The sequence below is a fragment of the Dipodomys merriami genome, unplaced genomic scaffold, assembly GCF_024711535.1.
Source record: "Dipodomys merriami isolate MVZ:Mamm:240054 unplaced genomic scaffold, mDipMer1.0.p SCAF_129, whole genome shotgun sequence".
NCBI classification, from domain to species: domain Eukaryota; kingdom Metazoa; phylum Chordata; class Mammalia; order Rodentia; family Heteromyidae; genus Dipodomys; species Dipodomys merriami.
The window spans coordinates 2,116,329-2,140,199 of record NW_027202593.1 but is presented as its reverse complement, the minus strand read 5'-3'; the positions used below and the strand labels follow the sequence as shown (position 1 = coordinate 2,140,199).

Sequence of the window (23,871 nt, the reverse complement as noted above, 5' to 3'; positions counted from 1 at the left end):
GTCACCGCAGGGGCCTGTCCTCTTCACTAGGCGGTCTTATACTTTTATTGCTGGGACAAAACACCTGAGCAACACAGATGAAGGAAGGGAAGGCTTGCGGTCTCACGGCGCGGAGCCGGGACGGCTCGGCCAAGCAGGGCAGCGCTTAACCAGTGGCCAGGGAGCCCAGACCAAAAGAAAACCTGCACAGGCTCCTGTTCTATTCCATCTGGGGCCCGCAGCCTACCAGATGGTGCCACCAACATTCAGGAGGCTCTCAGTGGCTCTCCTACACGTCAATCACCTCTGACCACTCCCTCAGTGGTTCACCCACATGTCAATCAGCAATCTACAGTAGAGTGTTTTAGACATCTCTCAATCCAATCAAATCAAGAGTGACCATTAGGGAATGAATTGCTTTGAGAGTGAGTATTCTTTCTCATACATTGTATCAGTGCCAAGAACTGTGTTCAGGATGTAGTTGAACAGACAATACTGATTGCTATTGAATAAACAATGAATGAATTCTAGAACCGAAAGGGCCAAGAAATCATCTGAAACAGGAACTGCACTCATGGTATCTCCAGAAGCCAGGCCCTGGTGACACACAACTATACTCCTAGCCCAGCAGGGGGCTGAGATCTGAGAATGATGTTCAAAGCCAGCCTGAGTGGACAAAAAGCTGGAAGCGGTAGGCGCTGTCCTTGAACCTACACGCCAAGTGAGAGTGCAAGGTCCTGAGTTCAAGCCCCAGTACTAGCACAAAAGAAAGGGAGGCGTGGAGCAAAAGGAAACATTTTTTTTTTTTTTTTGTCGGTCGTGGGGCTTGAACTCTGGGCCTGGGCGCTGTCCCTCAGCTCTTCAGCTCAAGGCGAGCACTCTACCACTTGAGCTACAGCGCCACTTCCGGTTTTCTGGTGGTTTATTGGAGATAGGAGTCTCACGGTCTCTCCTGCCCGGGCTGGCTTTGAACCGCGATCCTCAGATCTCAGCCTCCTGAGTAGCTAGGATTACAGGCGTGAGCCACCAGCGCCCGGCTAAAAGGAAACATTTTTAAAAAGACAGGAAAAGCATTTCCAGGGAAGTAACGGAGCCACTTGCTCAAGGAGGTGCCTCTTATTCATGGGAAGGGTAGACTAGAAAAGCAGAAACGTTCCTTCTCCAAATTCCGTTTGATGTGGCACCATAGACTTTCCCCTCGGAACAACCTGGGGTTTTACTATTTGAGGAGCCTGCACTGATTGTTTCTGCCACCCCTGGTTCTTCCTGTTCCTGCTCCAAGAGAAGACCACAGGACTGGCACTGTGCCCCAGGCCCCCGTCCCTCCTCTTCTCCTCCTTCCTTCCCTTCCTTGGGATGCAGCACAAGGAAGGATGAAGCAAGTGACACGAATAGATTTGTCTTAGCTATGTCAGCCTGACAGCTTCGGTGCTCCGAGACAGAGCCGCTTCTCCTACCGCCTTGCTTCCCTGCCTGCGCCCTTGGCCAAAGAGCCTTCCTCCTCCTCCACCTGCCCCTCCGCTTCCTTCTTCACGAGAGGAAATGCGAATGTTCAAAGTGGCATCGTGTGCTGGCACTCAACAGAAATGATCGTTAGCTTCTGGTGGGCTCTGGTGGCATGCATGAGGGGTGGGAGGATGGTTAGCTCATGCTGGGCCTCGGGTGATGGCCGGGCGGATGTAGGCCGCTAAGTGACCACACATGAACTGGCAGCCGCAGGCAGGGTCCGGGCTGAGGATGCTGGCGGTGACCCGTGATGGGGGGGGGGGGCCTGCGTGGAACAAGCTGGTCTGGAGGCACGGAGGACGTGCGGGGAACGTGGTCCTCACTGAGCCCCTGTGGCAGGCCTGCGTCCTTCTCGACAGCGTGCGTGATAGAATGTGATCGCCACACTGTGAAAACTTTCCAAAACGGTTCCGATTTGTGTGAGCATCAGAAGGCACTCCTCCACCTTTTACCAAAGCATATTCTTTCAGCAGGCCCTCGGGGGCGGGTGTGCAGTTCATACACATTGCCAGTTGATGAGGGACGGAGCACATCACCGCCACACTGTGGGGGAAAGCTTGCGACCCACACTGCGATGGTCGCATTGCCTCTGTTCCATCCTGCGAGAACCCACAGAGCGCTGGGATCAGCAAGCGGTCACGCGTCCACGGCTGTGAGCAGCACACCACAGTGATCACGCACGAGCCTCACGTCTGTGAGCAGCACATCACACAGTGATCACACACGAGCCCCACTGTGAGCAGCACACCACAGTGATCACGCACGAGCCCCACGTCTGTGAGCAGCACACCACAGTGATCACACACGAGCCCCACTCATGTCTTTAGCTCTCTTTGTTTTTGACCAGTGCCTGAGACGTTTACTTCACCTTCTACAGATGAAGTAAACTTGAGACTCAAGTAGGAAAGCGTATCTGATGGTACTTTGGGTATTTCAAACTTCCTGCTGGGCGTGCACAGATGACTTCATCTGGACCAGTTTGTTCTCTGTTGTTCTGTGATATATTTAAGGCAAATCTATTCGGGTAACTTGTTCTGACACAAGTGTGAGTGTCTACAGTTGAGGTAGGAGTTAGGAGGACTGAGAAGGAGGTGGGAGGGAAGATGAAGCCAATGAAGACTGTGTTATTCCACAGGCCAACAGGGGGCGCCCACACCCCTATCTCCATGGCAACCGAGGGAAGCGATGTAGTTAGAAGCGGTACCCAGGAGACCAGGAAGCCAGACGCTCATGAGCCGGGCCCCTGTGCCCTGCAGGGCAGCAATCTCCCGCTCACCCTGGGCAGGATCTGCTCATCCCCAGGCTGGAAGACAGGCCCAGAGCAGAACCTTCCAGATGTCTGCTGAAAAATGTTGGGAGGTGGGATGAGAACGACGTTCTCACGGCGCAGGCAAACCTTGGCGGGATTTAAGAAAGATGGAAGATGAGTTGCCCGTGCTTGTGTAAACCTGGCATAATGCCACCCGCTCCCAGAGTTGCACATCCTTTCCTTCGTGCTCCGATTTCCTGAAAAGCTGAGGGTCTCTGCTCCCCAGGGCGGCTGTGCGCCCTCTTTTGTTCCTTCACATCTGGGACCCACGAAAGAAGTGTCTCCCTCTGTGGGCAGACACAAGAATAGCAAGATCAAGGCCACAATGGCCTTGAGGCTGGGCAGGGCGGGGCAGGAAAGGTGCTGGAGGACCGAGGCGAGCAGGGAGAGCCCAGCGGCAGCTGGTGTCCTGCAGGTGAGGGACCGCGGCCCTCTCTGCGCGGCTGCAGAGGCTGGTCTGACGCCGGGCAGCCTGCGCCGCCGGCGCTGCCCGCCTCCGCCCTGGCCCGGTGGGAAGCACGCGTGGCAGGGAGGGCAGGGAGGGACTTGTTTTGAGTGAAGCTAAATAAAGCTCTCCAGGGTGGCAGCTGCGGCGCTCATCTTACAGGAACTTCTACGAAAGCTGCGCCCCAGCTCCGCTCCCTCGCTCTCCAGCCGGCGGAGCCAGGGGCTTGATCAGGGGGAGGAGGTCGGTCTGCAGGACACCACGAAGCAAAATACGCCCATGACTTCACCTGGAATGCATTTCCAGCATGTTCTCTGTCATCCTGTCTCCTTCCTGTGGGGGAAGGAGGTGAGGAAGGGAGGGAGGGGGGAGAGAAAAGGGAGTAAAAGGGAGAGAGGGAAAAAAAAGGCAGGGAGAGGGAGGGAGGTAGAGGGAAAGAGAGAGAGAGAAAGGGAGAGGGAAAGGGAGGGAGGGAGGGAAAGAGAGAGAGAGAGAGAGAGAGAGAGAGAGAGAGAGAGAGAGAGAGAGAGAGAGAGAGAGAGAGAGAGAGAGAAACCTAAAACTAAGGATGCTAAGCACACTGGATTTTGTGTCTTATTTAAGCACTGAGGAATTCTTCTCTGCTCAAAGTCAAGTGTCTGCAGTTGTCATTTAGTGTCAGGTTGGATTTGCTCCTCTGGGAGAGAAAGTCTTCTGCTACAAAGGAGGGAGGTAAGATCATGACCGAGGTGAACACTTTACTGCAGGAGAAAATCAGACAACCTTGAGTTTGAACCCAGATCTTGCCCATTTGCTACTCTGCTCCAGTTTCCCAATAAAACAGCCACTATCGCTATTCACTGTTAGTAATAATCAATATCAACTAGTAAAATAAAGTTTCTACCAGTCTATCAAATAGTAATAATACACACTTATTAGGTAGTATGTATGACACTCTACAATTCAGAGCTCAACAAAAGTTATAAATACCAGGTGCTAGTATTCACATCTGTAATCCTAGCTACTCAGGAGGCTGAGATCTGAGGATCCCAGTTCAAAGCCAGCCCAGGCAGAAATGTCCGTGAGACTCTTATTTCCAGTGAATGACTAGAAAAGCAGAAGTGGAGCTGTGGCTCAACGTGCTAGCGTGCTCGCCTTGAGTGAAAAAAGCTCAGGGACAGCGCCCAGGTCCTCAAGCCCTACAACCAAAAAAAAGCTACAAATATAATAATAATAAACACTTGTATGACACTTGCAATATGCCTGGAACTCTTGATAGAACGTTTAACTCCGGAGTGTGAATTAGACTGTACAGTTGCCTTTTTAAAAAATCTAAGTCATCTTTATTTTGTCTTAGGTAAGTTTTTAGTCACTTCCTGATGATTGAAAACAGAGTTAAAGGACTCTTTGGTGATTCCCATAAGAATCTCATACTCAGCTGGGCGTTGGTGGCTCCTGCCTGTCATCCCAGAGACCTGAGATCTGAGGATCAAAGTTCAAAGCCAGCTCAGGGACTCTTATCTCCAATAAACCACCAGAAAACCAGAAGTGGCGCTGTGGCTCAAGTGGTAGAGCACTAGCCTTGAGCTGAAGATAGGAGTCTCAAGGACTTTCTTGCTGGGGCTGTCTTTGAACCCTGATCCTCAAATCTCAGCCTCCTGAGCAGGTGGGATTATAGGCGTGAGCCAAGGGTGCAGGGCTTCGGGCCTGGCTTTGGTCTTCCATCAGAGCCTCTAGAAAAGCTAGGATTACAGGCGTGAGCCTCTGAATCCTGGCTGAAATGCAAGCCATCTGCTGGATGCCTTGATCCTCTCACCATTGGGTTCCCCCGTGTGAATCCAGGAAGGGTCTGCATAGTTCCATCACCAGGTCCCCGTTTCCAGTTCTCATCCCAGCATCCTTTGCTGTGACAGCAGTGCACAGCAGGCTGGCAGGCCGGATGAGGGAACGGCCTGGAGACCCCATGGGGCTTAATTCCCGGTGTTCCTGGCTATGGTGTAAACCCTTCTTCCCTCCCCTGTCCAGCGGCGGCGGGATGCCCTGCTGTTCAAAGTCTCCTCAGAATGGCAAAGGCAGGTCGCTGCACTTCCCGTCTTGACTCGGACTTCAGCTACCTCTTGATCTTCAAATGCTCCTCTTGGCATTTCTCTGGGTTTCCAGAGGGGGACCCCATGGCTGAGACCACCTGCCTCTCCCACAGTCCCCCGCCCCGCCCCCTCCAGCAGTCAGGGGTAACAGGGCTCCTGGTACCTGGTGGTACCATCCCCCTGTGTGAGCCTTCAGGTCAGATTCATTATTGCTGTCCTTCCCACATCCCCCTCCCTGCACGTGTCAGATGCCATTCACCCCCCTCCAGCACGCTGTTCCTCATGCTGTTCCCTCCCCCGAAGACGCTCCGTGCCATCCTCTTCTCAGTCTCTGAGCACAGCTAGCACGGCCCTGGGCCTCTCTTTTCTCTTGGCCTGTCTGGCAGCCCACCTTGCAGGGCTCTCTCATGTCTCTGACAGACCTCTTCTGATCCTTGTATTGATTTTGGCTTCCACGCTTCACTCTTCCCTCGCTCCTCTCGGCACAGGGTCCCGTCCACCAGAACTCCGGCGTGGCACCAAGGGCTTCATCTGCCTGATGGGGTCAAAATGGGAGATGGTGGAAGTGTGCAAGATGGCGCCTCGCTGGAGGAAGTGGGTCCCGCGGGATGTGTGGCCAGCGCTCTGTCTTCTTCACCTGCTTCCTGCTGTTCCCTGCTGTGCCGCTTCCTGTTGCTACCATTAGATCAGCTTTGCTCTGCCTCTGCCTCTCTGCGGCTTCCTCATGGGTCAACATCTCTGAAACTATAAGCATCAGTGTGGAAGCCCCCCCCTGAGCAGCAGCTGCTCCTCCTCCTCCTCCTCTGCCAGTCCTGGGGCTTGAATACAGGGCGCTGTCCCTGAGCTTTTTGTTCAAGGCTAGCTTTCTACCATTTGAGCCACAGTTCCACTTGCGGCTTTTTGCTGGCTAACTGGAGATAAGAGTCTCACTGAGCCGGGTGCCGGTGGCTCACGCCTATAATTCTAGCTACTCAGGAGGCTGAGATCTGAGGATTGGGGTTCAAAGCCAGCCGGGGCAGGAAAGTTCGTGAGACTCTTATCTCCAATGAACCACTGGAAAACTGGAAGTGGCGCTGTGGCTCAAGTGGTACAGCGCTAGCCTTGAGCTGAAGAGCTGAGGGACAGCGCCCAGGCCCAGAGTTCAGGCCCCACGACCGACCCAAAATAAAAAAAAAAAGAAAAGAAAAAAGGAAGAAAAAAAGGAAGAGGCAATGAAGCTCCACGGATGCGTGGATGGCGGAAGCTGGCTTTAAACGCAAACGGTATGCCACGTTTCTAACGTGGGGGGATGAAGTACGCCAGCACTTCCTTGGGCCTTCAAATGGACAAACGTGGGGGGGCCTGGGCAGCACCCCACATGGGGGAAGGGGGGGTCAGCACCCCACATGAGCGGGGGGGGGGTCAGCACCCCACATGAGGGGGGGTCAGCACCCCACATGAGCGGGGGGGGGGTCAGCACCCCACATGAGCGGGGGTCAGCACGCACAGGAGCAGGGTCACGCCTGCCTGGGCCCGAGAGTTTGGTGAAGCCAACTTCAGCCTCCCATCTGCGTCGCGGCTGCGGCCGATGCCCAGGATCCAGACGCCACCGCCCTCTAGCTGGGAAACGAGTGTTAAGAGCAACGTGGAGGGGGCGCAGGCGGGGGGGGGGGCGCAGGCCGGGGGGGGCGCAGGCCGGGGGGGGGCGCAGGCCGGGGGGGGGCGCAGGCCGGGGGGGGGCGCAGGCCGGGGGGGCGCAGGCGGGGAGGGGGGCGCAGGCCGGGGGGGGCGCAGGGATGGGGCGCCGCTCCTCGACCGACCGCGGGTGGACTGGGGAACAGGTGCGTCTCGCGCTCGAGGCGCTGGGAACCAGTTCACCTGATGCCGGCCCTAGGCTGGCCTGGGAGGGTGAGGGTGAGAGGGGGAACGGGGAGGGGTGCGGGGGGGTGTGCGGGGCGGGGGCGCGGGGCGGGGGCGCGGGAGACGCCGGAGCCCGGCTCTGGGCCGCGGTGACGTCACCGCGGCGGGGGCCCCGGGGGACCCCGCGCGTCCTCGGCGCCGGCTCCGCCCCGCGCGGGGTGGGGGGCGTGGCCGCGGCGGGGGAGGGTCGCGCGGGCCGGGCGGAGCCCCCGCGCATGTCCAGACCGACGGCGCTCGCCGAGGAGGGGCCGGAGCGGCCGCGGACCGCGCTGCAGGGGAAGGGGCTCGTCTCCGGCCGCGCCGCCCCCGGGCGCCTCCGCCCCTCGGCCCCGCTGTCCCCCGCGAGCCGGGGCCCCGCGTCCGGAGCCGACGAGGGCGGATCCCGCGGCCGGGGGACACGCCCAGCCCCGAGCTCCGCGCCGCGGCGGCCCGGCGGGCGGCCATGGACCCCCTCGACGGCCCGGCCTCCTAGGCCCCGCGAGGGCCGCCGCGGGCGGAGCCGGGCCGGGCCGCGCAGCGCGGGGGCGCGGGGAGGCCGCTGGCCGCGGTGCTGAGCCGGGCCCGGGCCCGATCCAGGCCCCCGCTCGTCCCGGAGGCGTTCTGGAAGGATCGCGGCGCGCGCAGCCTTGCCGGGCCGCGCGACCCCGCCGACGGGATGCGCGCCCGCGCCGCGCCGCTCCCCGCGGCCGCCCTGCTGCTCGCCTCCTGGGGTAAGTGCGGCCCGCCGCGGGCATCAGGTGGGCGCCGGCCGCGGTCGGGCGCGGGGCGCGGGGCCGGGGCCGGGCTCCGGAGGGCGGCGCCGGCTCCGGGAGCCGGGAGAGGGGCCCCGGGCCCCGCCGCCCGCGGGTCCGCTTAGCGCCACCGGGAAGCCCGCCGGGCCGCCCGCCGCTCGCCGGCCCGGGGCCGGGCCCGGGGCCGCTGGGCCCCGGTGGACGCCCCTGTGGTCCGCTGCGGGCCTGGGCGGCGGGGCGGGGCGGGGCCGGGCGTGACCGGCCGCCTGGGCCTGGGAGCCCGCACGTGTGCGGGGAGCGCGGCGGCGCGTGCGTGGAATCCGGGCGGGACCGGGGCCTGTAGTGGCCGCGTGGCCTGCGCGACCTCGGCGTCTCTGGGCGGAGGCCGCGCCCCGCCCGCGCCCACCCCTGGCGTAGGCCCGCGGTCACTCCGGGCCCCGCCGGAGGCCTCGGCGTGGCGGCTGCGCCACCGGGGCCCGGCCGGGCTCCCCGCGGAACGGACGGGAAGAATAACACCAAGCCCCAAGGGCAGCCTTCCCGCCGCGCGCCCCGAGGGCACAGGAGACCCGAGGGGAGCGGAGCCGCAGCCTCCCCAGGGAGGCCCGCGCCGAGAGGCTGAGAGGCTGGGGGTGCAGATGGAGGGGAGACTTTTCTTTCCACGTTTTGAGTGAGAGTCCTCCCCTGGATTAGAGTGGACCAGCGTGCCGCCATGCAGTGATGCACCTAGCAGCTTGGCGTCTCTGTCCTTTGCGTTGCCAGGTGAAACCTGAAGCTCTAGCTCACGCCTGCCATCCTAGCTACTCAGGAGGCTGAGATCTGAGGATCGCGGTTCAAAGCCAGCCCGGGCAGGAAAGTCTGTGAGACTCTGATCTCCAGTTAAGAAGCAGAGAACTGAAGTGGCACTGTGGCTCAAAGTGATAGGAAGAGCGCAGGGACAGTGCCCAGGCCCTGAGTTCAAGACCTACAACTGGCAAACAAAAACAAAACAACATAGCTGCCTCCTCATAGGTAGACTTTAGAAGTTGGCACAGATGATCGCTAGCATCCCTTTACCCAACAGTGCTAGGACTAAGAAAATGATCCCCACTCACAAATGCAAGTTCACTTGGCTTGCATGGGATTGGAATTCTGGAAATAAGTTGGCGTTAATGTACTTCTTCTTTTCAAGCCATATTTGCATAGAACGCCCACAAAGTGCGGAAACAACTTTCTGAGGACCTTCTGCACGAAAGGAAAGAGAAGTTCCCTTATTTCTTTTATTGTCACGTGATAGTTTTAAGCCCTCCACCTGCGGCTGAAGCAGCTTACAAAGCGATCTTCACTGCTTCCTTTACTCCCTGTGGCAGTGCTGTGGGTGGTGAGTCAGGGAGGAGACCGTGGACTCGGGGAGCAGCAAGGTGCAGCTCTTTGCTGACTCCAGTGTTGCCTGGCCTCTTCTAGACCGCTGTGGGCACACAGACCCCCGTCCTAGCCTTCATCCCCGATGCCCTCGGCTTTCCCTGGCCTCCCCCTTCCGTTTAGCTCCTGTGCCTTCTGGACCGGCCTCTGCAGGCCTGCTCTTCCACAGCTCCCCATCTTGCCCGTTCCAGGCCCAGCAGCATAACTGTTCATCTGAGAGGGCAAATCATTTCAGGATGTTGACGTCTAAAAATAAGCCCATTCCTGACATCTTTTTTTTTTTTTTTTTGGTTGTGGGGCTTGAACTCTGGGCCTGGGTGCTGTCCTTCAACTCTTCAGCTCAAGGCTAGCGCTCTACCACTTGAGCCGCAGCTCCACTTACGGTTTTCTGGTGGGTTTTATTGGAGATAAGAGTCTCATGACTGTTTCTGCCTGGGCTGGTTTTGAACCGTGATCCTCAGATCTCAGCCTCCTGAGTAACTAGGATGACAGGTGTGAGCCACTGGGGGCCAGCAAATAACTTGTTTTTGTTGTTTTTGGTTGTGAGGCTTGAACTCAGGGCCTAGTGCTGTCCCTAGGTCAAAGCTAGTGCTGTACCACTTTGAGCCACAGCACCTCTCATGTATGACCTCTTTTGGTAATTATATTCTAATGAATACCTCTTACTGCAAAGGAAGTGTTCTAGAGCGATCTTGGGAAAGGCAGTGTGACAATGGACAGAGACTTGGTGATAGCACAAGAGTTGGTTCTCTTTGGTTAAATATAGCAGCCATTAACACAGCCTATTCTTCTTTCTCGTTTTTTTCCCCCCACAAATACTTAATAGGCTAAATCACCTTCGTGTGTGTCTGTGTGTGTGTCTCAGTCATGGGGCTTGAACTCTGAGCCTGGGCACTGTCCCTCAGCTCTTAAGCTCAAGGTGAGCGCTCTACCACTTGAGCCACAGCGCCACTTCTGGTTTTCTAGTGGTTTATTGGAGATAAGAGTCTCAAGGACTTTCCTGCTTGAGCTGGCTTTGAACCAAGATCCTCAGATCTCAGCCTCCTGAGTAGCTAGGATGACAGGCGTGAGCCACTGGCGCCCGGCTTGATCTTTCCATTTTTTTAAATGACTATGTTCTTTGTCCATGCTGGACGCCACATGAGTGTGCACACATGCACACGCACACATGCACACACACGCACGCATTCCTTCTCACCAGACCCTGCCCGCAGGCCCTCAGCGTCTTGTTCCCCCGTGGGCACGGCGGCTGCACACAGCTTCCTTTTGTGAGATGCCATGTCCCTGGCAGGTTCCGACCGTGCAGATTTGTTCTGAACACCGCGGAACTCCTTCCGCCTCTGCCTGTCAGTGCCGCCCACATTTGCGTTTGTTTTATTGCCAGCTGTGCCCCACTTTGGATTAAGCCTGAGTCTGAGATCTGGTACACTCGCCTTGCCCACGTGGGTCTGCGCGTCTGGAGGGCAGGACCTGTGACGGGATCCCCGGGGGCACGCGAGGTGTGGCGCTGTCTGACCTGCCTCGGGTTGGTGCCTTTCGCCAGGCCTCACCCCCACATTACCCCCCCTCCTTTTCCTAAAGTGCAGATAGGGTGAGATCTCCCGACAGCTTTAGAGAACTTGGAGTCTCAGACAACAAACAACACAGTCGCGTCCACCTTTCCAGACGCGTGTGCCAGGCCCGCCCAGCGGCAAGGAGCCGCGCCGCCCAGCAACACAGCGCCTGCTGCGCTGCTTGGCCCTGGGTAGAGGCCTGGAAGTGGTTAGAGCTCCGCCAGGTCCTTTCATGCACACGCCCGTGTGGCCGTGGGTGTGGCGCAGGGTGGAAGGACTCCGTGGCTGGTGGGTTGCTGGCTGGAAGCCAGGCCCGTGCCCCGCCTGGACGGGGAGACCCGGCGAGCGTCATCCGTCCGCCCGTGCGTCCGTCTGTGCATCCGCCCGTGCGCTGTGCGCGAGGCCACGCCTGGCCTCACGCCTCCCTTCTCTGCCCCTCCTCCCTGCCCCCTCTGCAGCTGGGGTCTGCCTCCCCGTGTGCGTGGAGGTGCCCTCCGAGACGGAGGCGGTCCAGGGCGAGCCCATGAAGCTGCGCTGCATCTCCTGCATGAAGAGGGAGGAGGTGGAGGCCACCACGGTGGTCGAGTGGTTCTACAGGCCGGAGGGCGGTAAAGACTTCCTTGTATGTCCCGGCCTGTGCGGCCGCTCCCCGGCTCCCACGCGGCCTCTCTTCCTTCAGCTCAGCCGCGGGCAGGCAGAGGCCGGCCGCCGAGGCAGCCCTGGCTGGGAGGAGGGAGGGGAGCACGAGGAGCCCTGCTTAGAGCCTGGGTGTGCTAGCGCCTGTCCTGCGGCCTCTGGTCTGTCCCGTCCTCCCCGCAGTCCCGGGACGTGGTTAGGGAGCGCAGAGCAGAGCAGAGCAGAGCAGAGCCTCCCTGTAGACGCAGCGCAGGGCCCCCCCCCCCCCCCAGACAGCGACTGGAGCGCCAAGGATGCCCGCGCCCTGCCACGCCCATCGTCCCAGCTGCTCAGGAGGCTGAGATCTGAGGATGGCGGCTTCGAGCCAGCCCACACGGGAAAGTCCAGCAAAAAGCTGGAGGTAGAGTGTGGCCTAAGTGGTCAAGCACCAGCCTTGAGCTGAAAAGCCCAGGGACAGCGCCCAGCCATTTTGGCAGCGCCCTTTACCTTCCTGGCAGAGCAGGAAATGGAGACCTCGCCGGGGAAATCCTGCTGGTCCAGCCGCAGCTGGTGCGCGCCCTTGAGGGGCACGGTGGCACGAGTCCTTCGGAAAACGAAGGAATTTCAGTCCTTGGGCCCAACATGAAAACCTGAGGTTCAGATGTCCAGGGGCAGCGGGGGACCCTGGGTCCTGCCCTGGCCAGGCCAGCTGCCGCCTGCCCAGGGCCACCAGGCTGGGCCGCCATGCCTCCCGCTCCGCCTTCCTGCCCACCTCCTGCTGCCCCTCCTCTGCCCCTGCTCCTGGGCCCCAGAAAGCACCAGCCACCTTCCCTCCTTCCCCCTTCTCCCCTGGCTTTTCCTGCCAGGCTTTCCCCACTCACCCCTCCCCGCCTCTCCCCTGTGGGTCCACGTGTCGACACCTGTCTGCCTCCTCTCCGCTACCGTTCCACCCCTGCTGCAGTGTGGCTCTCCTGGGGACATGGCCCCTTCTGCCCGTCCCACCTTTCCTTCACGCCCCTGCCCCGCCCCCTGCCCCTCCCCCTCCTCCCTTCCCCCTCCCCCCAGCCCCCGCCCCCTCCCCCCTGCCCCCTCTCCTGGCTCCACCTGCCCCGCTCCTCTGCCTGCAGATCTTTGAGTATCGGAATGGCCACCAGGAGGTGGAGAGCCCCTTCCAGGGGCGGCTGCAGTGGAACGGGAGCAAGGACCTGCAGGACGTGTCCATCACCGTGCTCAACGTCACCCTCAACGACTCGGGGCTCTACACCTGCAACGTGTCCCGCGAGTTCGAGTTTGAGGCGCATCGGCCCTTTGTGAAGACCACGCGGCTGATTCCCCTCCGGGTCACGGAGGAAGGTGAGGCGGAGGGCCGGGCGGTGGGGGGCGGGGGGCTGGTGGACGCTGCGGGCTGCAGGAGGGCCCTGCTCCCCCCCCCCCCACTGCCTCACCGCCGCCCCTCTGCCCCGCCAAGGCTCCGAGGACAGCGGGGGGCCGAGAGCCAGCGGTGGAGGGCGCTTCCCTCAGCCGGGGCCTGCGTGGACGCTCAGAGAAGCCGTGGGGTTATCTACAAGTTCTCTCCCTTCCCACCCGGAAGCCAGCGACAGCGCCAAAGCAGAGCTCTCAGGGTTCAGCAAGCCCCAGAGCCAGATGCAGTAGTTCATTTTTATTTCTTGGGGTAGTGGGACTCGAACTCGTGCCTGTGCTTGCTAGTCGAGCCTCACCCAGGCCCTCGCCGCTGTCACTGCTTTTCAGGCAGGGTTTGTGGGGCTGGCTTTGCATTGTGGTTCCCCACCTCGCTCCCCCTGTACTAACGGGGTGCCCCAGGCCGACACCACGCCCGCCCTTCACGCTGGGCTTCTTAGAACACACACTTTCTGATTCTGCAGAATTTGCACCGTCCAGCAGACCGCCCGGGAATGCTGACGCTGTGAGCGCGCTCTCTGAACCATCTCTTTTTTTGGCTTTGGCGTCTGGCTTTCTCTGCCGCAATCATCACCCTTCGCCACCTGTGGCATTTTTCTTCTCATATATCCATTCTTGGCTGGAAGTGACCCTCGAGAGCTGTCCGAGGGCACCGTCTGCGGACGCCTCTGGCGTCGGCCGTGTCTGTGAGTCAGTGGCTCTCGCAGCACCCGAACACGGTCCATGCCCAGAACCCAGGCAGGACGCCCAGCTCCTCATTCCCTCCTGTAGTCTCACCAGCGGGCCCGGGAGCTGTGCTTCCAGCTCCTTGCAAATGTGTCTTCACACGCCAGCGTGTGATCAGCGAAACCAGGGGCCGCTCCCAGCGGCCGCTCAGTCATGTCCTTAGCATGTTCCTAGCATGTTCTTAGCATCATGGCTGCCCTTAGACATAGAAGGGTGAGCTCATTGCGGCCTGGGTCATGAAAAAAAGCAAGTGAGGTCAAAGTCAGCATCCTGCCTAGAGCAGTGACCCAGGATCCCTGACCGCCCAGACGCAGTCGATGTTTTTAAGTCATATTGTGGGGAAAAATAAAGAGGTGAAGGTTGTCCCGTCCTGAGAGTGAATGGCAGAGAAGATGCAGGTACACCAAGATCAAAGTGGAAGGTGGATCCCTTATGGAGGCAGAAAATGCTCAGAGCACCCGAGTGCAGGGGTGAGTCCCTGCCCCTCTCCGTGTCCGCGGTGAGCAGCAGGGCGCGGCTGGCGGCTCTCTGGAGTAGCTTCTCTTCAAAAGTTCCATTCCTCTCCTGTTTACTTCGCCCGCTCCTCTCTGGGGACCGGAGCCTGGCGCCCTCTGCTGTTCAACCTCCGGAACTGTTGGCTGCGGCCTTCTAGATCTAGGTAGATGCCACTCCGAGGCCTTTGCCTCCAGAGGCCCCCTGGCCCGGGGGGAGTGAGCTAGCCAGGCAGCCAGGCAGCCTTGGGTAAGAAGAGAGGGGAGACAGGGTTGTTATTAGAACCTCAGAGCTGCTTGGATGGTTCAGTTGGAAAGAAGTGTGGAGGCTCCCGGGAGGCGTTCTCAAATACAGGCCGCCAGACTCAAAGCTGCAGGTGCAAACTCAGTGGGTTGGGTGCTGTCTGTCATGTTGAGGGAGGAGGGAGGGAGCTCTGGGGCCGTGAGTGAGGGGCTGGCTCACGGGTGTGAAAGGGAGAGGGAGGCGGGGGCAGAATCCATTTACCCACCCCAGCGGCCTGCCCTCCTCCCACCTCACGCCACCACCCGCCTTTTGTGTGTCTTCTCCTTTCTTCCCTGCTGTCCTTGTGGTCCCTTGGCAGCCTCCCATGGGACCCTCACCATCCTCTGGTTGCTCAGAGGTGGCGACCCCATCTCCCCCATCCCCCATCCCCGGGCCTTTCTGTTCAAGTTGGACTCTTCCTGGCCTTAGGCTCTTGGCTCCTGTTCTGAATAGAAATCTAAAGCCTCTTTACCTAGAGGAACTGAAACCACTGAGAAGGGGCATGGAGGCATGGCTCAAGGGGGTAGAACGCCTGCCTAACAAGCACAAGGTCCTGCATTCAAACCCTAGTGCCACCACTAAGAAAAAACAACCCCCTGAGAACAGCTTCCGGGGTGGAACCCTGAATGAAGCAGCCAGTGAAAGCCAGTGAAAGCTGGAGCTCCTTTAGCGTTGATGCTCAGTTAAGCCAGACTTAGCCCAGCACCAGTGCTCACACCTGTAAGCCTAGCTATTCAGGAGGCTGAGATCTGAGGTTCAAAGTTAAAGCCAAAAAATCCAAGGGACTATCTCCAACTAACCAGTAAAAAAAGTACTGGATTGAGGCATGGCTGGAGTGGGAAAGCACCAGCTGTGAGCAAGCAGCCAGACGAGAGGAGGAGGCGCCGAGTTCAGGCCCCAGTACTGGTGCACACAGAACAGGCCCCCACGGCAGGTGCAGGTATGTGGGACACACATCTGAATCTCTTCCTCCTCCTCCTCGCAGCTGGAGAGGACTTCACCTCTGTGGTCTCGGAGATCATGATGTACATCCTGCTGGTCTTCCTCACCTTGTGGCTGCTCATTGAGATGATATACTGCTACAGAAAGGTCTCGAAGGCCGAGGAGGCAGCCCAAGAGAACGCGTGAGTCCAGAGCCACCGAAGTCATGGTGAGAGCTGTCAGGGGCAAGGAGATGGCTGGGCATCCGTCAGGACAGCCCACCACGCAGGCAACACGATTGCCCCCATTTACAGATGAGCAACAGCAAACGGGGAGAGTTGCCCGCAGACCCTTGCCAGCCCATCCCTGCTGCACGCTGGCCTGCGTTTAGCCAGTGAGGAGAGGACCAGCCGCCGCTGCCACCCAGCAGCCCATACAGTCCCCAGCAGCAGGCAGGGGTCAAGTGGCCTGCTGGGGTTGGGCACAGTGAATGGAGACGGTGGGATTTGAACCTAGTCTCCTGTCCCTCACATCCGTTCGCACTCCTTGTGTGGTGGTCAGCTGGTTCCTCCAGGGCGCTACCCCGAGTCCCGCGTTCTTCCCTTAGAACCTCGAAGCCATTGAAGACCCCACCCGGGGGCTGTAAACTTCTCCTGTCCAGCCCACACCTCCCTCATTCCACCAAGACCCCGGTCCCTCAAGAGCACATACAAGAAATGAGGGGCACGAGAGAGAAGGGTCTAAGGGACCACGCTGGCAGGCTGAGTGGGGAGAGGAAAGACAGAAGAGAACACAGACCTCAGCGGGTCACTCAGGCAACAGCCTGGAAAGCCAGGGCTGGTAACACCTGGAAACGTGTGTGAAACGCTGCGTACGATGCTGCACGCGCAGCTCTAGTCCTGGCTACTCAGGAGGCTGAGATCTGAGCATTATGGCTTGAACCTAGCCTGGGCAGAAAAGCCCATTTGACTCTTACTTCCAACTAACCAGCAAAAGGCCAGAAGCAGAGGTATGACTCAAATGGTAGAATGCAAAGCCAAGGGAGAGCGCAAGGCCGAGTTCAAGGCCTAGTACTGGCACTAAGTCATAAATAAAACCCTATTTTACACAATATCTATGACCTCAGGAAAGTAAAAAAATATATATGATCATATACAGATAAAAAAATTATGCTGAAGCAGGCTGTGATTTCTTAATTGCTTAGAAATGCTCATGCTTAGACAGGAGGTACCCAGGCTTAGGAAGTACTAGATTGGGTCCATACAGGACTAAGACCCTCAGAAGAACCAGAATCCCAGAGAGCTGTGACCCATCCACAGCGACCAGAGGCAAGTCCAGGAAATTTACCCTGACTCCACATAGAAGCATACAAGAGTCTCGAGAATTAGTAACCAGAAACCTGCTCATGGTACTTGGATTTTAGTTGATAGGACTCCTGTGATCCAGGCAGCTCTGAGATGAGGAACTCAAGGGGAGGCGTCTCAGGCAGTGCCCTGGTGTGTCTCATGGACACAAGGGAGATGTCATTCTTCACAGACCATCTCACAGTATGCTCCCAGACTGATACCTGCAGGCTCCATGTCCGTCTGATCCACGAGCAAGCCACGCTCTCCTCCCTGCCCACCTGTAGGTCTGACTACCTTGCCATCCCGTCGGAGCACAAGGAGAACGCCGCGGTCCCCGTGGAGGAATAGCGCCAGGGCCTCGCGGTGGCTCCAGGTGACATCCAGGACGTGGAGGGGCGGGGACTGCGGGGTCTGGGCTGCTGGGGCACCCGCAGCCCAGTGACTTCACGTCTAGCTCCTTAGGCCAGGTTATCCCCACCCTTGAGGTTCTTTGGTTGATGCTCAGGTGTCCAGTCCTTCAGGGGTGACCTGAGCCGTGGGGAAACCTCATTCCCCTCCCCCCTCACCCCCCCCCCCCCGCCTCCCCAGCATCCGATCCTCGCCTGCTCCCTCTCTGAGCACAGCACATGTTTGGATTCTACCGGGGCCAGAAGTTCTCAGTGAGTTGTTTTGTCGTTGGTAGGTGGCCTGCGCACCCAAGGACAGGATTTCCAGAGTTCGAGAGGTGGAGGGCAGCAGGAGGAGGCCCAGCCCAGCCCGCCCTCGCTGCAGCCGCACCTCTCCCCTGCCCACGCGGCGTGCATCCACCGCATCTGACCTTTCACTCCCGACCTCTCAAGACTCTGCCACCATGGAGGAGCCGGCATTTTCCTCGGACTCAACCTCACCCTCTCCTGCCTTTTCCAGCCGGATTTCTCCCGTGGGCAGCCAGTGCTGCAGAAGTGCTGGAGGGTAGTGCGTCCCTCCGCTCCCCCGGCCGGGGCCGGCTCTTCCTCATTGCTGCAGGAGACGGAAGCAAGCAGTGACTCGGCTGGGTCAAAGCAAAAGCCTGCTGTGTACCGGGGCACTGTGAGGTCGAGTGTCCCCCGTTCACGGCACCAGAGAGAAGCATGCCTCTCTAGGTTCTCCTTCTATACGGACTAAGGTGTTCTCTGGAGCTTAGTACTCCAGCTCGAGAGCCCGACAGGTCTCTGGAGACCTGGACTCAGTCCTGAGGCACCAAGGATGAAGGGCAATTTAAGGAGCTCGTCGGAGTCACATGACACCTTTCTGATCTTGTTTGGATTTCTCTCTGTCCTTAAAGAGAGCAGAGAAACAGTGGGGAAAATATTAGTCAACCTCATTTTCACTTTAGAGACTGATCCAAGGGCAATACCCTTCATACCCGGCGATGAGAGAGGGGAGGGGGTCTTAGCAGATGCCAGATGGCAGTGTCTGAGGCCCGGCCAGAGCCCTGCCCCTCGGAGCTGGGAGGTTTATACACAAGGCCATTTTCCTTGGGCTTTGGGCTGCATGTAACAAGCCCATTTTCTTTCCATCTCTTCCATCCCAGAGATGTCCTTGAAATGAGACCCCACACACCTAAGTCAGAAGGAAATACTGCAATAAATCCAAAACCCTTAATAGTAATTTTCCACGCTATCCTTCGGAGACTGGGGATAGACTTACAGTAGGAAACAAGTCTGGTTAGCACAGTTTTACCTAGTCACAACCGGTCCAGACCTGCCCCCAGCAGCAAGCTCTTCCTTCCACGCCACTTCTGCTTGGTTCCAGTGGACCGGGCAGGTAGCTTGCAGTGAGGTGGTCTGCATGACTGCTTTTCTCTTCCTGCTTTCTTTGTGCACGTGCTTGCTTAGCTGCACTGGGGTTTCAACTCGGGGCCTCAAGCTTGCTCTGCTTGCTTGTTTGGCTGGCACCCAACCATTTGAGCCTTGAATCCAGCTCAACTTTTTGTCAGTTATTTTGGAGGTGGCATCTTGCAGATTTTCCTTCCCGGGCTGGGCCTTGGGTCCTCTAGATCTCAGCCTTCTGAGTAGCTCAGATTACAGGTGTGAGCCACCAGTTCCGGGCACTTCTTTTCCCCATCACTTTTTTTTTTTAAAGCCCCACCCCAATGTCTTCATTTCTAATGTAGCTGAATGACACGCATTGTTTATCCAAGTTACCTTTCTCTTCCTATTTCTGACTCTTCAACCCCTCGCGTTGTGGATGCTGTCATTCGAGCGTATGGCTTGTGAGGCCATTTTATGCCTCTGCAGTGACCTCTTGGGGTGGACGTTAATTAACACGCAGCTTTACTGAATCATGACACTAGAGAATCAGCGGGAGCCAGAATCTGAGCCTTCTCATCTCCAGCCTGGCTTGCCGTCTGCCCAGACACTGCCGCCTCCTGCCCCTCTGTGTCAGTCACGTCCACCGAGCTCTTCGCTGCTCTTGCTTCCGGCCAGTCCTCACCCTCTTCTTCCCCTCCCCCACCACTGCGCGGCGTGCTGGACGGCAGGACGGTGCCTGTGAGAGTCGATCTTTCTCATTGCCCGAGTTGGGTTTGTGCTTCATCTCTCCATAGCTGCAGCTCATCTCCTTCCCGGGAGCCTTGACCGTGACGATAAATCACCAGCCTGTTTAAGTCTTCACCCTTCTCCCTCTTCCCGTATTCCTGCACAAGGCCCAGCTACACACGTGCGGCTCTGGAAGCTTCATCTGGCATGCTGTTGCTTATCGAAGGGCTTGGAAGAGTTCTCAGGGGCCAGAGCCATTGTGAACCGCACCTGTCGTCCTGACGCTGGGACTTCCCAAGGCTGATGGTCAATAACACAGCTCAGCCAGGGCCACGCGGGGCTGGGGGTGGCGCTGCCCTACCCACTGCCTCACCGCGCGAACGTAACCCGCTGGGCTCCAAGGCCGCTCGCTCGCCTCGTGGGCCTACACTGTCAGTGCAGCCTGGTGGCAGAGCTCCGACCTCGGGTGCCCGTCCTTCCCTCAGCCTCCATTTCCACAGCTTGTTGACCTTTACCTTTCCATTCTCATCTCCAACCATTTGCATATAGAGCTTTTTTTTCTTCAAGGTGTTTTTGGGCATGCCTTCAGTGTCAAACTAGACCTGTGAGTAGCAAAGGAAAATTCCCAAGGAGGAAATACACTGGAAAATATGTCCCACAGTGAATGGCGAAGGGGAGGAGAAAGTACTCTGTCTCCTTCTAGTCCTACACAGGACAATAAAAACATGCGTCGGGAAGAGTAGTCCACGCCAGTCCCAGCTAATCAGGAGGCTGAGGCAGGAGGAAAGCTGGAGCCCACAAGTCAGAGGTAAACCTTGCAAAACAGCCTTGTCTAACACAGGAGGTGAGGGAGAGAGGAGAGCAAAGCCAAGAGAGAAGGCTGTGCCGAGAGCCTTGCCGGAAGAAGGGCCGAGGGCTAACTTTTCAGACACGTCTTTGACCGTCCCCTTTCCCGGTAAGCGGAAGAGTAATGGGAGGAGAAAACAACAGAAACCCCTGCCCCCGCCTCCCCCTGCAAACAGACGGAGCCCCGGCTCCGTGGCCGCTGGCCGCTGGACATGGGTGCAGACAGTGCTTGGAGTGCTGCCATCGGCCTTCCCACCATCCACTCCCCGACTTCATCCAGTACCACCCGTCTACACTCGAAGATCCTGGGCGTGAAAATGCCACCATCCAAACCCTACTTCATCCCTCCGGTACCACGGGAGATGGTGAGCAAGTCTGACCACAGCTCGGGCGCAGGCCGGCTGCACCTGGAGCCTGAGTTGCTCCGTCCTTGCTCCCTGCGTCCGCGCTGCTGGCTGGACTGGACGGGCAGGGTGCGGCGGGTGCAGAGGGCAGGGGGTGGGGCGGGAAGGGAGGTCACCCTGACCAGTGCTTGTGAACCACCATCACACACAACTAGCAAACTCGGCACGACGGTAGATGGAATCTTCCCTGCTGGTCACCCCACAGCACCTCCTGCATTTCCTACCCCAGAAACATTGCGAGACCACCCATGCCCCCAGCCTAATGCCTGCTCGTAGTGTTTTCTTTCAATAACCTTCCTGTTCTCAATAAAGCTGGCTCTGCTCTGCTCTGCTCTGTGTCTGCTGCGTAGACTCTGGCGCCCCTCAGCACCTCATGGAACCCCGTGCTAGACTCCAGCCCCTTCCCCCACCCAGCACCTACACCTTATGAGCACACCCAGAGAACAGAAACACTCCCTAGTCTACCAGGAAACATGGCTCTGTGTGATCTTGCCTATTCCCTTTTCCTCCTCTACTAAGATTCAGAACACAGGAGACATCATCTCACCCAGCAGCAACTTTGCTGACCGGGTGGTAGACGCCAGTGGTGAGGGAACTCGGGGAGATGGGGGGCAGGGCTCTCGCCTCCGCTTCCCGAGGCGCATAATGCAAGGCAAAGCGTCTCCTGATTTCCCTCGTCCTGGAAGTGCCAAGACTCCCCAAAGGGAAAAAGTACCACAGGAAACTGGATTCCGCCACCACAGCTCTTACAGTAGCCCAGACTGAGCCGAAACAAAATCAGTCTGGGGTGTGATGGCTCATGGCCGGAACTGAGGCTGCGGAGGAGGCTCAGATGGGGAACATGTCACCGACTCCAAGCAATCAGGCTGGGCGCAGTGGTGTGCTGCTGCGGCCGGGCTGCACAGGAGGTATAAACAGGAGGATTGTGGTCCAGGTCAGCCAGGCACCGATGCCAGACCCTATTTGAAAAACAGAACAGAAAGGGCCGTGGACGTCATTCAGGTGGCTGCCTGGCCAGCGCGAGGCCCGCAGTCACATGCGCTGCAGAAGAACATCTTCAACACACCAGGTCTGGGCGGCGCGACGACGCGCATCCGGCCTCCGCGCCCCGGGCGGGCACCGCGCACACAGGCGCGCACGCCAGGAACGCGCCACGAGGACCGCGGCCACACGAGAAGCCACGCGCACCGCCCACGCGTGATCCAGTGCTCTGCTCTTTAGTGCACGCGCGCGGCCACGGCGCTGGCGCCTCACCGAGGTTTGGCTGGCGGCCTTGCGCGTCTCTAGGTTCTAGCAGTGAGCTTCCCCGGCCCCGCGCACGGCGCCGGCCCCGCGCAGTGCCAACCAGACAACTCACTGCACCGGCCGCGTTCTTCCCCGTCCGGGGCCGGGGTGAGGGTGGGCGCTGTTCCCTCTCCTCCCCCACCCCACGCCGCCCCGCCAGCGTGGCTCAGGGGCCGCCAGGGCCGCTGGCCCGGTCCTCCCCACCGCGGAGCCCAGGCTGAGTGAGGGGAGAGCACCGCGGTGGGGAGGACGGCGTGGTCCCTGCAGACAGTGGTCTGGCCCTGGTGCAGGGAGGGAAATGTGGGTGCCACACATACTGGTTGGCAAAACGGGGGGGGTCCCCGCGCAGCTGCGCACACGGTGGGGGGAGGGGGTCCCCGCGCAGCACCGCACACGGTGGGGGGAGGGGTCCCCGCGCAGCTGCGCACACGGTGGGGGGAGGGGTCCCCGCGCAGCACCGCACACGGTGGGGGGAGGGGTCCCCGCGCAGCACCGCACACGGTGGGGGGAGGGGTCCCCGCGCAGCTGCGCACACGGTGGGGGGAGGGGGTCCCCGCGCCGCTGCGCACACGGTGGGGGGGTCCCCGCGCAGCTGCGCACACGGTGGGGGGAGGGGTCCCCGCGCAGCACCGCACACGGTGGGGGGAGGGGTCCCCGCGCAGCTGCGCACACGGTGGGGGGAGGGGTCCCCGCGCAGCTGCGCACACGGTGGGGGGAGGGGGTCCCCGCGCAGCACCGCACACGGTGGGGGGAGGGGTCCCCGCGCAGCTGCGCACACGGTGGGGGGAGGGGTCCCCGTGCCGCTGCGCACACGGTGGGGGGAGGGGGTCCCCGCGCAGCCGCGCACACGGCGCCGGCGCCCGGGGCCAGTCCCCACAGAGCCAGCCGTACCGCCTGGCGCGCTGCGAGGTCTCCGGTGTGGAGAGAAGCGAGAAGGCCCGGGGCGGAGGCGGCCATGTCCTTCAACCCTCCGTGCGGCGGGGAGAGCATCCGGCTGGCCACACGCCGTCACAAGACCCCTGAGTGGTCGCACGGGGCAGAAGCGGGGAGCAGACGGGGCCCCGGTGGGTGAGGCGGCCAGCAGAGGAGGGGAGCGCTGCACCCCACGCGGACGCGCTGCCGGCTCACTCTGCAAAGCAGGACGGACAGACAGCCTTCCAGAAAAAATCCAAAGCCAGAACCATCCCTCCTCGTGAGCCCAGAATGCATGTTCTGGAAAGACAAGGGATCGGCCGGCCTGCTGGAAGTTGGGGGTGGGGATGGTTGTCCCGAAGCTGGGAGACGGGTAGGGTGGAGTTGGAAGGAGGTCCATGGGGATTCCTGCAGGCCGGGACAGGGCCAGAGGGAGATTCCCCCAGGGCCAGTCCCAGACCCCCGGCAGACGGGGCGGGCGGTGGCCGGGCACCGCGCAGCACAACACAGAAAGGGCCCTCGGACCACGGCAGGGTAGGGCCAGGGCCGGTCATTTTCCCAGGACCTTACCCTACAGACTCGGCCCCAATGCACGTAGACTATGGGCCACGTTCCCTCCAGGGCCTACACCAACTGCAGGGCTTTGGCCAATGCTATATAATTGATCCGAGCCAAGGAGGGTTCTGGTTGAGCCCAGAGAGGCCGGCGAGGCTGGGCATGGCTTCACACCACTCTGCCCTCTGCCGTGAGGAGCCATGGCGCGATGAGACTTCACGGTACTGAGATGGAGGACGGGCGCATCCCTGATAGTGCTCTTCTGTCCCCGACCCTCTCCTCCCAGTTCCTCGCCAAAGGAGGAAGAAACGCCTTCCCAGGGTAACAGACGGCGGCTCTGGCGTCTGCTGCGGGGCCTCCCAAGCCCTCCAGCCCCGGAGCACAACGCCTAGCCACCTCCGCTTCTGGGAAACCCGCACCTGCCCGAGTGCTCACGAGTGACCAGAGAGCTTCTAACGCTAACTCACGACGCGCAGCCTGGTGTGGGGCCTACCCTGCAAGCGAAGCCAACGCAAGCTTCCACCCCAGAGAGGCCGGCCTCCGCCTGTCACCGCGGACACTGCGGCTGACCACAGCGCCCGGCTCAGCGTCAGCGGCTGGCCTTGAGGTCCTGGGCCGCGGTCCCCTCGTCCTGGGAGGCAGAGGAGCTGTCTACACGGCTGCTGGGAGGCGGGTGGTGCGGGTC

The 23,871-nt window shown here is 59.7% G+C and overlaps 1 protein-coding gene across 1 annotated transcript; it reads left to right on the top strand.

Annotated features, from left to right (window-relative positions):
- Nucleotides 1-7,429: 7,429 nt before the first annotated feature.
- Nucleotides 7,430-20,762, top strand: LOC138824446 (sodium channel regulatory subunit beta-3). Its single transcript, XM_070018318.1, has 6 exons — nucleotides 7,430-7,914; nucleotides 11,345-11,508; nucleotides 12,629-12,854; nucleotides 15,406-15,544; nucleotides 16,972-17,060; nucleotides 17,370-20,762. The coding sequence occupies exons 1-5, from the start codon at nucleotides 7,860-7,862 to the stop codon at nucleotides 17,033-17,035; spliced, it is 648 nt and encodes a 215-aa protein (XP_069874419.1). The 5' UTR covers nucleotides 7,430-7,859; the 3' UTR covers nucleotides 17,036-17,060; nucleotides 17,370-20,762.
- Nucleotides 20,763-23,871: the final 3,109 nt, after the last annotated feature.